At 32.9% G+C, this 17,488-nt stretch overlaps 1 protein-coding gene across 1 annotated transcript in view; it reads left to right on the top strand.

Moving 5' to 3' along the window:
* Positions 1-2,449: 2,449 nt before the first annotated feature.
* Positions 2,450-17,488, top strand: part of LOC117122905 — a gene marked incomplete at its 3' end in the record, with an annotated part of 62,491 nt that continues 47,452 nt past the window's right edge. Inside the window, 7 exon segments of the mRNA XM_033268681.1 lie at positions 2,450-2,583; positions 2,868-2,978; positions 9,863-9,994; positions 10,182-10,292; positions 10,541-10,789; positions 11,584-11,722; positions 12,516-12,723. Of these exon segments, the coding sequence (XP_033124572.1) occupies positions 2,933-2,978; positions 9,863-9,994; positions 10,182-10,292; positions 10,541-10,789; positions 11,584-11,722; positions 12,516-12,723 (885 nt within the window).

The following is a 17,488-nucleotide window of genomic DNA, read 5'->3' as shown; positions in this document are numbered from 1 at the left end:
GCAGGCGCCTTTGAAATATTTGTTTAATAATGTTTTATGTTCCAAGAGTCAACGACTGACATCGATTTATCCTGTGTTACAAATCTATATCCGATTATTTATGTGGAACATAACGTGGCACCATACTTCACATCGTATTAACTATCTTATATGTATCTTACTGTGATTATTATTATTATGAATGATATTATTATTATTATTATTATTATTATTATTATTGTCATTATTATTATTATTATTACTGGATTAGTACTATTTATCTACTATTTTTTATTATGATGTTATTGTTGTTATTATTGTTGCTTATTATTATTATTGTATTATTATGTATTATTATGCTTTTATACAATGTTTTTGCATCTTGTTTAACAGTGTATGCTATGGTGGCTGACACATGTACAGTACAGGGAAGATTTCCGTTGTTAGCTATCATCTCGTGTGAGGAAAATAAATTATGAATTATTAATTTCTATTTTTCATTCGTGCATAATCTTGTATTATCGTTAAAATAAAATTTTTATAAATTCTTTCAAAATTATATTCAGAATGCGGTTCAAAGTGCAGCAGGTTCCCATTCATGGATTGGCCTGTATCAGTCAGGATCCTATAGATACAGCGATGGAACACCTTATAATTACGCGTAAGTTTAATACAGACCTATGCATATTCGTGCTAAAACAAATAATTTTATATTACAATAATAATTCGGTAATTCTGTTTACTGTTGTTTCTTAGACGCGAGCAAAGCGTTCGATAAAGTCAACCACTGGACGCTGTTTAAGACGTTGGTTGAAATAGGTACCCATAATCCTGTTATTCGAGTCCTTCAATCATGGTGTCGGTCGCAGGAGTTTGTTGTGAGGTTGGGTAGTTGCATATCTGATCCGTTCTCTGTTAGAAACGGAGGGCGTCAATGGGGAGTCATGTGTGGAGTCCTATGGTGGACGACGAGATTTGCCGGTACCGGGTTACGGGTATCACAGACACGAAGGGACCCTTAGGGGTGAAGAAAGTCATTGATCGAGTTCCTAGTCCACATATCAAGCACCCTGAGCATCTTACATAAGATGGATATGTGCGCTATATAAAACTACACTATTATTATTATTATTATTATTATTATTATTATTATTATTATTATTATTATTATTATTATTATTATTAGTCTCCATTACTATAAAATGTGTACACTAATCCGCTTTTTACTTTTAAATAATTCAAAATTCGGATGTGAATTAAATGGTACTAAAATCAATTGTTGCTACGCTGATGATTTGGTACTTATGGTTCCTTCAGCATCAGGACTAGTCTTATTGACATTTGGGATGCATTTGCCAGTGATTATGATATCCCGTTTAATGAGTCGAAATCTAAATGTATGGTTGTGTCTGAAGGTGCGTAACTTGCAGGGCGAGCCCCAATTACTCTTAAATTATTCTCTTTGTTATTTGTTAACTCTATTACATATGATGTACAAGGAAAAGTTATATTTGGGGATATTGAGACTGACTATTTTGATATTAATGAGGAAGTCAAGCAGGGTTGTGTATTCTTATGAGTGAATTCACCATATTGCTTAAAAAATATGATTTAGGTGTTCGTATACACAAGGTATGCATGGGAAGCCTTTTCTGGGTAGATAATATTGTTTGTTGGCAAATTATGAAAGTAAATTGAATGAAATGCTTAATTTAGCTTCTACATTTGCGAAAACATGGAAGCTAAATTTTAATCATTTGATAACTTTAATAGAATTGATTATGACGACAAACTTTGGAAAACCATTGCTCTTCCAAGTACTTACTATGCTTGTTCCGTGTAGGTTAGCTAAATTCAAAATCCCCTACCACGATCTTATTCACTTAGTCTTATTGCGGTAATTTAATTAAAATTATTGTAATTCTTCAACCTACGAGCATGATTGAGTATTCACTCAAAACGCAAATACGGTGTGTTAAGTACTTAGCTCAACAATCCTCAAAGTCAGTCAAATATTTGGAACCGCGTTCAGAGCATTCATTTCGTTTTTATGGCTTTTAGTAGAATGGTTTTGCATTAAACAAGAAATTTAAATCAATCAATTAATTTATCAATGTTTATTCATTGCCACAATAGCAAAACTAGAAAATACAAAACAATACTAGGCCTATGACTAAAGTGGCGAGACCTAAAATCTAGATTAATAGTTGAGCCTGCAGCATTTTGGTCCTACAAGTGCATGGAGGTAAATAACTTAAAAGTTAAGGTCCGCAAAATTTTGTTTTGGATTTAAGGAAGGCAGTATTTGATCAAGACAAAATATTATATATATGTATATATTATATATATATATATATGTTTTCATCAGCTTCGCAGGATTGAACTGTCAGTTGCGTGAATCCTCATGCATTTGACCTGATCAACAAACGCTGGCATGATAACTACATTGTTGAATTATATTTATTTCAAGGAAATTCAAGTCTGGTGAGCCAAATGACGGGGATAGTCGAAGAAAAACTGAAGACTGTATAGAAAAACAGTCTACTGGGTATTGGAATGACGCGGAATGTGACGTCTCTCGGCCGTACGTGTGTAAAGTAGGAGGTAACCGTAATTCCATTTCGATTAAATTCACAGTGCGTATGTTAAGTGTATTTTGAGTCGTGTTGTGGTTGTAGACAATATCAAAACAAATAAAGTTAATTATAACAATTATAACATTTAATACTACTTCTGATAGTTGTCGTTTAAAGACAAATCGTATCATCAACTGAGGCGCTGTAGTGCATGCACTGACTTCGCTACTACATGTATAACACTTAGATTTCGTGTTTGTTATTGGTTATTTCAAAATGTAATTTACTAGATGTTTTATTTGTTTGGGGCAGCATGCAAAGTTACATATTGTCTGTCTCTGAAATTTACTATTTCACCTCATAACTGTTGGTGCGAAATGTGTGAAGAAGAGTACTACTTGGCATCCTTAAGGCAATGTAGTGGTAAGTAGTCTTATTTCATTTAAAAAAAAAAAAAATGAAAAGAAAATCCGTTGTACACTTCCACATGAAATAAAAGGCTTTAAAAGAGCGACAATCATGACTTCTAGCTGACCTTATAGAGCCAAAGCAAACTTTGAGAGTTATTGAATGATATTGTTAAATTAAAGACTACAAAAATAAAGAGTATATTCAGGAGTGGTAGAAATCAGGTCAAATGATAGGAAAGTAGCCTACACCCCCGGAGTTTAAAACACACAGCGTCAGACTTAACGAGCTTGCTGTACCACCCGAGGCCCTTGAACTGATACGTTGAAGACTCACTATCACACGGGCATTTGGAAAGAAAACAACTTTTGGTTTTAAGTTGAAGCTGATCTGTTTTCATTTTATGTAAATAAGCTTATAAACAAAACTGCTGCAGTCAATCTTTGATGTAAGATAAGATAAGATAAGATAACTTTATTGTTCCACAAGGGAAATTCTTCAGCTCATCATCACATATTATAATAAAAAATGTAAAACAAATATAAAAACATACAAAACAGTCACTTTAGAAAATATAAAAATTTACAAGTAATAAGAGGTATAATGTACTCTATTTTAAACTCTAAAGTTATTTATTTATTCATTTAGTTATAACAAAATATATGAAAACGGCAGCCAGAGGCTGAAATGAATGTATTTACAAAAATATAAGAATATTAAAAATATTATATATAAAATTGCAACAAGAAGGAGAAAATACTAAACTACATATAAAGAAAAATCACATTGAAAATTACTAGACTCAATTACATTAATGACATCAAAATGCAATAATATAGAAAATATAAATATTTAACAGTTGATTGATTGATTGAATTAATTCGATGCTCAACATTCACAAACAATATAAAAATGATTTGAAAACAAAATAAGTAAAAATTAAAGAGCATCAGGAACGCCCAATAGGACGGAGTCCAGGCCATTTCCAATGGGGTCTAAGATTGAACATTAAAAAGTTACATTTAAAATCATTAATATTTCAAATAAAAATACAATATACATATAATGCCGACATCAAAAATACAAATATTGAATTGCACATAATTAAAATTATAAAAAAAAAGCTTAAGAAGTTTCTTCAAGAACAATAAAAATATTACAAAAGTTAACAACAGCACTGTCATGTCGCGACATTGGACGTAGATAACGGAATGGAATCAACACTTTCATAACAACAACTCTATCTTTATTCATCCATTCCGTTCTCCTTCGTCTGCCTCCCTAACCTCCAACTTCAGATAACTTCTATCATAAACATCGTATTAAGAACACCACAATCTCCCCCCCCCCCTTGTAAATGTTGTCCTTTTAACCATTAAACACTATTATTAGGTTTCTAAAACTTTGGATTGACTTTGGAGGATACAGGTTGTAGTGGATCCTTTAATCCGGGGTTACTATTATCGTTACCAAAACTTAAGGTTAAACGTTGTACTACTTCCCTTACTCAATCTATATGTTCCTGGTCCTACTTTAAATACAACTTTTAAAGGGTCCCATGAATTTACTTAACCCCTTACATGATCTGGTTTTTTACTCGATCCCAAGTACCTAGTTGTATATTCTGTACCTTAACTGCCTTTCTCTTGTCAAAGTACCTATTTTTTTTCTGTTGATTAATTTCAACATTTTCTTTTACCTTAGTTGGATATACTGTTTTAGGATCTTTGGTTAACCACTTAATATCTAACTCCTTTCTCATACGCCGTCCATGCATTATTTATTTATTTGGATATATACACCTTCAGATCGGTCGCACACATTTAAACGGTGCATCCTTATAATCAACAATATAACAAAGGAACAAAAAAAAAAGACAATAGAACAAAAAGCTCCGTAGTCTACCTGCAGACTAACAAACTAAAACAGAGAAGCACATCAAGTTAATTCAGTGTTTTATCGTTCTATTTAATGTCGCGTTTTCTTTTATTTCAGTGTAGATTTTTGATGTGTTAAATGGTATTGTGATTTTGTGATGATTATTGGTTTCAAATATTTCTATTAGCATTTAATGTATATTTCTTATGTATGTTTAAAGTGTATGTTGGTCTATGAATATTTTTAAATTCTGTACAGCGCCGATGAACATTTTTAATGGATATTGTTTTGCGCTTTATTAAATGAAGTTATTATTATTATTATTATTATTATTTAGAAACCTAGTCTACAAAACGTTAGTTTACATAAGCCTAAAGAACGGTAAAATCAACAGATTTTCTCTTCTTCCAATGTACTTCAACGTACTTCTACCTTCCCCTTCCTTCTCCCCCCCACCCCATTTCCTAATTTTTAATCCGACATGAAAGCAATTCAGATAAATTATATAGATTAGAAAGGAAGGTTCCTGGTTTGTTGTAGCATGGGGTGTGCTACGATACACCATTAAGAATATTCTGATACTTTGTTTAATTCCCTCTCTCTATTGAACCTCTCTACCGCACCGTTGCTTTGCGGATGGTAGATACTGCTGACCAATGGGTAGATAGTCCCATAACATCCATCAATGGTTGGACCAGTGTAGCAAATTGTTCATATTTACGAAACGTCCTAACCTCTATGGCTTCTTATAAATATTTATCTAGTAGAATGAAAAAATAATAGAAAAATTACAATTAAGTACTACTCTATTCAAAATATGTTTTAATGTGTGACTTAAATGTTGTAATATTCTTGATTAATTTTAAATGGGTTGGAAGAGCATTCCAGTGTTTAATTGCAGAGTAGAAGAGTGTAAAATGAGACTGCTTATTTCCTTTTAGTATAGGTAAGACAAAATTTACTCGTTCGTTAGTTTTGTGTGATTTAGAGCTTTTTAAAACATTTTTGTTATACCTTCAAATCATGATGTTGCACAATAGTCAAACAAACATTGAATTAAGGCAGTACATAATAATTGTTTGGTAAGTTTGTCCAAACAACCTGCCTGACGATAGAGATACCTTAGTCTAGCATTCGCTTTTTTAAATAATATGCCTACTCTTAGCAATACAATTACAGAGACAGAAGTATCAAGTTCGATACGTAAATGTCTGACAGACTTAGAACCATTTAAGTCAAGGCCTCTAGAGGTAATTTTGAAGGATTGTATATTTTTTTTTGCTACCAAAAATAATTGACTCCATTTTTCTGAGAGGTTAATGGACAGTTTGTTGTCAATAATCCAGTCTCTACATTTATCAAGAGCGTTACAAAGTTTGTTGGCAACTGATAGTTGAATATTTGTGAGAAAAAAAGCAATGGCACTGTCACCGGCGTGTAAAAACAATTTAAAATCAGGGTCAATGCTAACCACCATATCGTTTATAACGCACAAAAACAGTAAAGGATCTAATACGCTACCTCGGGGTACACCACAACTTCTGTCCATGGGCTCAGTTATCGAGTCTTCGATTTTTACAATTTGGCTTCTCTTTGTAAGCCAAGGAAGCCAATTTAATGAGTTGATACATATTAAAGAAAGATTTTCACACAATATATCGTGGTCGACTGTGTAAAATGGTTTACACAGATTTCTAAGGACCATGCCTGTATGTATGCCTTTAATTTATTAAATTAATTGTATCTGAAAGATAAATTAAGGTACTACAGTTGAATGACATTGCCGAAAGCCTGATTGAAATTGATATATAAGGTTATTTTCCACGAGATAATGATACAGTAATCACAAAACTTAAAGTTATGTGATGATGTTGACTTAATAAGTGCTTTATTAAATATCGTGATGAATAACTGGAGCCATAAAGTTGCCAAAGAGGTGATCTCAAATCCAGATTTTCATGTTCAATATGGGCAAGGGCTGACCAAATGTTTATAGTGTCAAGTCCAATCTCATATTGTAAGTCCAATATGATGTAATGCCTTGTATGTAAATGTGTAATGTATGCGGATGACACCACTAGTCTTTGTAATTCTTCTGACCCGCTCACTCTCTAATATATTAGATTCTTATTTAAATATAATTGCAACTTGGTTTAATAATAATAAGCTAAATTTAAACATTAAAAATACAAAACTAATGATACTTGGGACAACCCAGATTCTTTCTACATATAAAGAAATTTCTGTATCCTACAATGGTAACACTATTTAGCGAGTTGATTCTTTTAAATACCTTGGGGTTACATTTGATCCGCAGTTAAATTGGAATGACCATATAAACAAAGTGTCATCAAATGTTTCAAAACATATTGGTGTTATCCGACGCATTAAATATTTTCTTCCATTCCATACACTAAAAATGTTAGCTCAGGCTCTTGTATTTTCTCTTTTTGATTAGTGTTGCTGTGTTTGGTCTAACTGTAGTATTCAATACGCCAATTGTTTACAAGTGCTTATGAATAGATTAGGTAGAATGTTGCTTTCTGTAGATATTAAGACCTCTGTTAATTATATTTTAAGTACTCTTGGCTTGAGAAGACTCAATGCTAGTTGGGATGAATGATTTTCAAATGTTTAAAAGGTTACGCTCCTCAATATCTGACATCAAATTTTATCTTCAACAATAGTACCCACACTAAAGGAACACATAGCCAAACAAATTACAATCTTGTCATCCCAACTATAATAATAGTCAGGGAAAACGGACTTTTCTTTACCGGGCAACACAAATATGGAATAAACTTCCTAATGAATTAAAAATTAACTTTCAAAATGTGTCGTTACATTCATTCCAAAACAATATTACTACATATATGTATTTCATTGACTCTTCTCTTGCTTGGTTTTTATTTTTTTTTGTGTGTTTTACAATTTTTTTACCTTTTGTTAAAGAATTCTTTATATTGTATTGTATATATTTTTTGTTATGTTTAAACTGTACCACTTTGAAAGTCAATGTAATAGTAATGAAAGTGCCTACAGTATAAAGAAAGAATAAATAAAATAAATAATAATAATGTTGGTTACCTTGACGTCCATATTCTTATAAAGATGAAAATAAGATATATACAGGATACTTTGATTCTCATATTACCTTGCTTAAAGGCAAACAGTAACCGTATTTATGCAAGGGAAATGAAATGCGCCCTCAATAGTTAACGTTATCCATATGCTTGGCAACGGTAAACAAAAGCACAAAAGAGCTTCTAGAGCTTTTGAAAAATCACACCAAACAAAAAAATGGCAATCAAATGAAAGTCAGGATAAAATTCAGTTAGTTTAATAATTTGAATGAAATTTTATGAAATGAGTTCAGGTAAAACATTGATTAGCGACGGTGTATGGCAGACACTTGAAACTAGGCCTAAACCTATGTATCTAATTGTGGTGGTTTTAATCATATAATCGAAATTTCCTAATATATATAAACCTGAATCATGTCAACATGAATTATGTAATTCAGATTCCCTATGGAAAGTTATTAATAACAATATACTCATTGATTCTTGCAATAGGTACCGTAAGAACATACTCCTACTTAAAGAAGATTATGCTTTTCATGTAAACATGCCAAGCTTAAACATCTAATAAAAGTATCCAAACATTTTGTTTCTCTAGTTAGTTAAATCGTGGCATCAAACAAAGCTGCCCACTTTCAACTCGTTTTTGTTGTCGCTGTAGAAATACTTGCTAATAATATTAGGGAAAATATTAATATTATCGGGCCTCCGCCTTAACGTTAATAAATCGGTAGGAATATTAATCGGATCTTGAAAACATAGAAAAGAAACAATTGCTGGAATAAATTGTCAACACAATCCATTAAAAATTTTGGGAATTTACATAGGCCTAGACATGATAGTAAAACATGTGAAAGAAAAAACTGGATTGACAAAATAAAAAAATAAAAAACTAGAAATAATTTTGAATTCTTGGAAAACAGGAAAGCTTACTCTTATTCCGTAAAGTCACTATAATTAATACCTCCGAAAGGAATGGTGTACTAGCAAAGTCTGCTAGAATAGGATCGTATTGAATGGCAAAACATATGGAAAAAGAAAATATATGAAATTTATGAGATAAAACTCAAACAACTAAATTTTAAACTTTTGCATGCCATTCTAATAACAAACAAAAAACTATATATCAATACAAAATTAGATTTTCTGTTATGTGGTTTAACAGATGATTATATACATAGGCAATGTTTCTGCATTGTAAGCGTGTAAAGGGATACTGGAGTAATATCAATCAGGTTTTAAAAACAATGGATTCAAAGTAGATACAACATGAACTATGATTGCTAATAATATTCAACATTTGTAGAATGATGTCATATTTAGACACAGTATGCACATATCTAAACACGTTTAGCTTTTAAATGTGTCACCAAAGACGGGACAACAACGTTTAAATCATCCACTCTGTTTTTACAGTGTAGAAAGTTTCATTTAGATCCATATAGATACGTTTTTTTGAGATATTTAGGTCTGGGGCGTCAGAAATTAAAATGACCCTCACATTTACACCCTAAACTGGACAGTCACCATAGCATAATATTTTCTTCCTTGTAACATGGTTAAAATTTTCTGAAAGTTTTATTCACATCAGATTATCCGTTTTTAAAATATCTGGCGTTTAGTGTGCCTTTATATCGTTTTAATTGGTCCTCACATCCAGACCCCACTCCTAATTGTCACTACCTTTTACGCGGCACATCTTTGGCAAATATGGTCTAGTTAGTTGAACAAAGTTTGGAAAAGATCCAAGCATAAAAAGTGACCGAAGTGCCGGGCAGAGAAACCCTGTGCAAAAAGATAAGAAAACCTATATGCAAGAAAAACAATAATCAGAACAAAAACAATGGCTTTTCCTGCTACTGCTAGGAAAAGATAATAATAATACGAACAGAAAGTTGTTATTTTATCAGTAATAATGAATACAAAATATTTATATTTCAGCCTGTACTAATATTCCACATTGTATTAAAAGACAATGTACTTCTTCAACTGACCAAATGTGTTTGTCATGTGAAGGTGACTACGGCTCTGACATAGGTCAAGCTTATTTGAATAAAGGACCCGTATGTGAAGGTAAACATAGAAAAACGAACGATACCTGCAAGAGTTCCTATATTTTTTCATTCATAAAAATTAAAGCTAGTTAACATTCTTTACCACATGGCTCAATTATTGTGATTACTGTTTATACTCTAGGTTAATTATTTAAAAAAAAATCCTATTTTTGTTTGAACACTTTTAATCTTGTTTCTGTTCATAGAAAATTGTTCCTGGCGAACAACCAGTACGACTTGTTATCCAGGCAGCTGCTCGGATGGTGAAAATAGTTGCGTTTGTGAAACAGGTTTTACTGAATATGACTGTACAACATGTAAATAATTTATATCTGTTTTCACCTTTATAAAAATCAAATGAAAATCTAAATTACAGTTAAGAAAGTTGTTTTTCGGATAGGTTTACCTAGATAGATGGCGCATTATAAATGCAATACAGTATTATTATCATTATAAAAATAAAGCAACACATTAATATTACTATTCAACTCTACATCACTATCACCACAACTACCACCACCTCAACTAATACTACTATTAATATTATAAATACTTGTTTTTATAGTGGAGGCGAGTGAAGCACCAAGTTTCGATTATTGTCTTGCTAAACTCCATGATGAGTCTGGGGGTACAATCGAGCTAACTTGTATAAACGGAAGCGAAATCTCCTACACCAATCAACCAAATTTAACATTTTTGGAAAATGATTGGAGGAGTAGCTACAAACAGCCAACGGTGACGTTTCCACCATATATCACCAACTTTAAACTTGGAATGATCAGAGGAATCACCATAGCAATCATATATGATGATGGTAGGCTAAAAATATAATTAATTGTCGGCAATATTACTTTTCAATAATCTGATTTATACGTTTGCCATTCAACTTCATATTTGAACCCCTTGGCCTAGTAACTCAGCATAAATGTATCATCAGTTGTTACAGTATTTATTATTTGCTACAGTATATTTTATTATACTGGTGTGCACACTTTACAATATATTTTATTCGAACCTAACCTAATCTTACCTTAAAAATTATCCCATTGAACTTGTTCCGTGTAGTGTAAAAATGTTTTTAACTGACACTGTGCCATTGTATTAGTTCTAATAAATCTAATAAAAATAGAAGTGTTTTAACACCTTCTTTATTCCTATGTTTCTTGTTGAATCTGTGGCAGTCCCACTGTTCTTGGCAAGCAAATTTATAGAACAATCGTCATATCCACAATTATTACATTAGACAGTCAAACCTGTACCAATAACAATTATCTTGCATCTCGTCCCACTTAGTCACTTCATCTTTGGCCCTAAATACTGGAACTCCTTGCCTGGATCGCTACGGAACTGCTCCACATTCACCACATTCAAACTCAACCATATATCTCATATTTATTCTCATTCTTGCTAATTTGATAACCGGTCCTCCAACTTGTATTATTATTACTAATTTTATAATTATTAATAGTTTTATAGTATTTACTGAGTTCCATTATTTTAACAAGAATTGCTTTATTTATGGAATCGCCACTTGTCAATTAGTAGCTAAGACAAGTGAAATAAATTTGAATTTGAGATTTAAATTTGAAAATAACATATTAATTCAAGCTGGTACAACATCAAAAGAAGTTGCAAGGATAGGTTGTAGTGACAGCGCCACCAGAAACTCTCCAAATCAAGCCTTGTATCACTGTGCCGATTCAAGTCGAATCAACTTATCAGGATGGACGATAGCACACCGAGATAGGTACACTGGAACTGCTCATTATTCATACTTATCCATAATACTGGAGCATATCGACATATATTTTGACTGTGTACAATTTTGATTAGTAAAGTATTTTTTTTTCTAAATTGCAAACTTTTTTTTTTCGTTTTTGATGGGCATAAACATTTTTCCTGAGTGCAATGAATGGCTTAATTTGCAAGATACCATTAGAAATACGTTCTTTGAAGCTACTTTTGCTTTTTCCTTGCTTACATAGTTATTTTATTGTGCAATTTATTTGAAATTTTTTTGTTAGTATATCTTGCTAGTTGTGATCTTCTAAATCGTATTGCTATATAAATTAAAATAAAATAAATTTTCAGTACAAGAATGATTAAATCATTGAAAAACTTAATAAATAAAATAATTACTACAGTTCTTTTTCCAATGATGATAATATTTGTTATTATAAATACAAAGAGTCACGCACTTTGTAATCTTTCTTAATGGAACTTTTCTTATACAATATTATGTTAATAGCAACTTGTGGATTGTTTGGACTGTGTGTTTATTATGATCTTATACTAAAAAAAAATAATTAAACTACAATGATTAATTTTTGTTTTTACAGAATGAAAGAGGAGAGGTATGGAGAGGCAAACGTGGTTAAACACTACTAGGCCTATCGCCAACTCTGTCTCTTATACACATCTAGATGTGTATAAGAGACAGATATTAATGTTTATGAATAATAATAATATTAATGCGCAGAAAAAAATAGGATTTTTTTTTTACTTTTGTAAAATGACATTTCACATTAATTACACTATAGAATTGATGTGCAAGTTGAGGTTGAAAACGGTGGCTATGTAACGGTGGAAGATCCAGACGCGCCGTCACAATTCAAAAAATATTACAACGGAATCACATTGACAAGGACAGGAAGTTTTACTTTTGACTTCCTTGATCCTTTACATTGCCGAACGACTGGAGGATGTTCAATTTCTATTTTTACCTGTGGAAATGACGTAACAAAAAAAGTGAGTAGGAGCCAAGATATTGCATCTTCGGTTAGAATTGGTAGAAACTTAGGAATGGATTGTATGCTAGAATTTTAGGAACAGTAAGGCTCTTGTGCGTGTGTGTTTTTTTTTTTTTGTTTTTTTTTTAACAGGTTATGAATATGTACTTGGGGAAAAGATGAATAGGGCCTATAGGAGAAGATGGCGGAGTAACCAACATTTTGTTAGCTCATGTAATAGTTTACTGTGGACCGCAACCAGTCTAATCACCTAAGGTCAGTTCTTATAACTTTATTTAACATTGGATCGTTTTTTTTTAAATTTAATCAAGAAATAATACTGTTGTGACATTTCTAAAACTTGGGTTATAAGCATTATGTTCCACTTCCATAAACAATAGAGAAACCAGTCAGATCATGTTATAATATTTCATAATAATTCATCATTAAACAAATGCAATGAAACCCAATATGCTACAAATAAACGTTAAATCATCAGATTTAATTATTACAATAACATTACAAATTGCATTTTTTCGTTAAAGACTCAGTAGGAATAATGGTTTGCCCTACTTGATGTGGTATCTTACTTAATGCTCAATACCGGTACGTTCCAAAACGCTTGCGAAACGAAAAAAATTTCTTAAGTGATTCTGGTGGGAATCGAACCTACTGTATTATAGAGGGTATTACATAGTCACACCTTTTGCACATAAGGTACAGATATGATTTTTTGGTTTTTCTATTTTTTTAAATATCATTTGACATTTTACCAACGCCTCAATTTGTTCTTATTTTGTTCTTAATTTTAAAAGTGTAGTTTTATTTCTGAAATTACGAGCACCGATATTTTACACCTCCTAGTATGAGCTACTTGCACCCGATTGTATCGACTGCTGTTACATTTCACTTGTGTACGGATACACAATGACAATGTAAATTTACGAGGATGTTGACCTGTGAAATTAGGCCGTTCCCACAAATAAGTTAAGATACAGTAACCAATTACACCAATTCATAACTGAACATTACGAGCTCCGCCGTTAATTTACTTAATGTTGTTGATTTTGACCTGTTAAAGTACGGAAAACAGTAATATGACGACGTAATTTAACCACCAAACATACGAATTCACCGTCTATTTACATAGCATTTCCTTTGAAAAACACAACACTTTATTACTACGGTACAACACCTAACAGTTAAGGTAAATTTACAACAATATATACGTAGTTTAAATTTCGAGCTCTGACTTTAAAATACATGGAGATTTTAACCTGTATAAAAACGATATGATACCGGTAATTTACAACAAATCACCAATCTATCGTATTATTAATATACAAAATACCGTTAAAATACAAACACGGCAGACCATTAGTTTTACAGTAAATTGGATTTCAGCAAACGTAAAACTACAGACATTTTTACTTATAATAAAATTACAACGGCGAACGTAAAATTACGGAAAAATGTTAATTTTACCCGCTAAGGATGAACCGTTATTTAACATCGAAGCGTTTAAATTCACAGTCTCATAGTTGTTATACAAAATATACCGTTAAAATTCGTAGTGCTTGTTAAAAAAATATTTTGTACTGTAAAATTACGCTAGTTCATAACTGAACATTTCGAGCTCCAACTTTAATTAACATAATGTTGATTTCGACCTGTTAAATTACGGAAAACTGTAATATGACGACGTAGTTTAACCGCCAATCAGATTAAATTAGCGAGTTCACCGTACATTTACATAAAAATTCCGTAGAAATACACTGACACCTTTTTAACATGTGAAAAACGATATGATACTGGGAATTTACAACAAAACACCAATCTATCGTATATTGCTATATAAAAATTACCGTTAAAATACAATAACACGGTAGTGATCATTATTCTTACAGTAAATTAGATTACGGTAAAAGTAAAATTACAGACATTTTTTTACAGTGCACGACCTCCGATGACTAGCCTGGTGTCCCACTATACCATCAAGCTTGCCCTTAGTGGCTAGCGTTGAATTCAATCCCCAAATATCAGCGGGTACTTAATGGTGTTTTGTCAGGGGATTCAATAAGAATGTTGGTCCTTGATTCGATTCCCATTTGTATTTGGGAGCGTACTGATGCAGTTTCTTTCTTCTCAGATATGAAGTGCTTTTTCCAGGTTATTAGGTTCACGTACTTCCATTATACGGACTATATGGACTAAAATACTAATAAAATCACGGGCGAGCGTGCCGGCCAATGATCACTGCTATATTAGCTGTTATAATAGATACGGATAAGACACGTCTTTGCAAGGTATAGGTATGATAGTAGACTTTGTCTAACCCCCAAGCGGAAAAAAAACGCAGTACAATTAATTCGGTACCTCTTTTCGGTACCCCGTTCACCATACAGATTGCAGTTCAAGGTACGAGGCGGGCCCAGCAGTCAGCCAAGCCCCTCCTCCCCCCTAATTTTTTTCAAAATTATAATAACCAGTTTAGTTCATTATCGATGATTACACCTAAATATTTATGCTCTGCTGTTGTAGTTACAGATAAGTGGGTAGCGCTTGTAGCAGCGCAGGGTTCCCGGTAGGTACAAAGGTGCCGACGTTTCCTCGGGCGTACTTAAAATGTGTTCTTAATGACGCGTTTTACCCTTACGCATGTGCAATTGAGAATCCCGTGATGAAAATGAAACTGCGCATGCATATAGGTAAATATTTTCGATTCGCGCGAATAAATTCGTCTAGTGGAAAATGGCCTTTTAAGCTGTTTTATTTACAGTAGGTTCTCTGTTTGGCTGGTTTTTTTTTTTGGTTTTTTTTGGTTAAATATTTCTGCCTGGAACAGCCTACGTATTCTGACATTAGCCACTTTGTGATTGTGTCCTTTGCTTCATTTTTATTTATTTATTGTTGGGACTTTTTTTAATGGGTTGCCTAATCTCTTCCATGCATTTTGTTACTGTTATTTTTGTTTTGGTTTCCCAATTTAACCACTAAGTTAGGTAATTCTTTTCCTCCCTCTAAATTAAAATTTAGAAACCATTTGTACTTTAGCCATGTTCGAAAGTTTTCCAAGGGTAGGATTGCATATTGTTCTAACTCCTCAGCTTCATTCAAAGTTGATATTGCTTGTCCATTCTCATCCGAGGCCATCCACTGTTACAGATCCAGATCACCAAAACAATTGCATTCGATATATACCCGCAAATTGTAGTGCTTGTTCCAAGTGTGCCGTACCCCAGTTAAATGAGTCATTATTTGAGTACTCGAAATAATTATCCACCGATATCTCATTTCTAAGCAATAAAAAACTTGTATCTCTGAACTCATTGCAAAGAAACACATCTGGGTTAAACGTTGTATGCTTTAATGCCAGAAGTAAACAAGCTCACATATTTTGATGCCTTCACTAAAAAAAATATGATGATAGTGTTATCGGAATAACTGAAACCTGGTTGAGCAGTGATGTATTGGACTAATAAATATGCCATTCTTCGAAAAGACAGATCCTCACGTGGTGGAGGCGTTCTACTTGCAGAGAAATCTGATCTTAATCCTTCAGTAAAATGCCACGTAGATGAATGGTATTGAGTGCGTATGGGCACAATTTCAAATTAACAGTAAAGACCGATGGTTATGCGGACAGACCGCCAACTGACAACAATTTCGCTTTACTACTCAAAGATGTCCTGCTCAACCACCTATTGATCAGTACAAAGGTGTTATCCTAATGGGTGACTTCAACATAAACTGGTCCGGCAACGTAGAAGACTCAAATAACCGGTTTCGGGCTGATGTTAATCACTGGTCTCTTTCTGTTGGCATGCGTCAAACTATCTATTCCCGCAATATGTACTTAAATGAACTCATTAATAAACAGGGTAACATGTAACAGTTTTAGTCTTATGTTAGATCAAAAAAACAAACAACACAATGTTCAGCCTTTGAAATCGATGGTCAGGTCTGTTCTGATTCTACCACTATAGCGAGACCCTATAATAACTTGTTTGCTTCATACTTCACCCCTACAGCTCCTGTTCATTGCAACACCGTTTCAACTTAAACGTACCCGCAAAAAGTAATTTTTGTGGTTTTGATTGACGGCAACTTTGAATATACATTACTTGCTTATAAGAAAATATATTAAATATATTATCTCCAATTTTTTTATAAGTTGTAGCTAACACCCGGGGCCACTATGTACATGAATTAAATCACGGTGGCGCGATCCACAAGGTCAAATTCGAGGTCAAAAAGTCATTGGCATTAGATACGGTCAATTTTTCAAAATAATGACAGATTTAGATTCTTTAGTTCATTCTCTTTTTAGAAATACCAGTTACATAAATATCGGTCAACCCACTGCTGAGATATTAAGGTTCCGTATCTTTTAAAATATTGATCCGATTTTGCTATAATTTGAAAGTGTGATTCCAAACCCATGTATACCAATTTTAATCGAAATCGGAGACGGTCGGGTTAAACCCATTAATTGACATGGAATGACCCAAGTAAACTATCACCCACTGGACATAAGTCTAGGTTTCGGGGCCGGAATATTATTATTTACGTGGTGAATCAAAGCATGATAAATAGGCCTTAAATACTATCGCTATCGTCACCAGGAGAAGGCGCGCGTGACAAATTCAGGGTACAGCAAGGTAATTCAACAAAAGGACGCACATCTCCGCTCTCGAACATAGCGCGTGCGTACAGTCCTTTGATCTTTACTGTGGCATCGACAAACCGATACTAGTTGCGAGTACAGCCGTCAATTATTAGTC

Source organism: Anneissia japonica, unplaced genomic scaffold (assembly GCF_011630105.1).
Source record: "Anneissia japonica isolate Jap-2015-1 unplaced genomic scaffold, ASM1163010v1 scaffold287555_len78229_cov139, whole genome shotgun sequence".
Taxonomy (NCBI): Eukaryota; Metazoa; Echinodermata; class Crinoidea; order Comatulida; family Comatulidae; genus Anneissia; species Anneissia japonica.
This window is presented reverse-complemented; position numbering and strand designations above follow the sequence as displayed.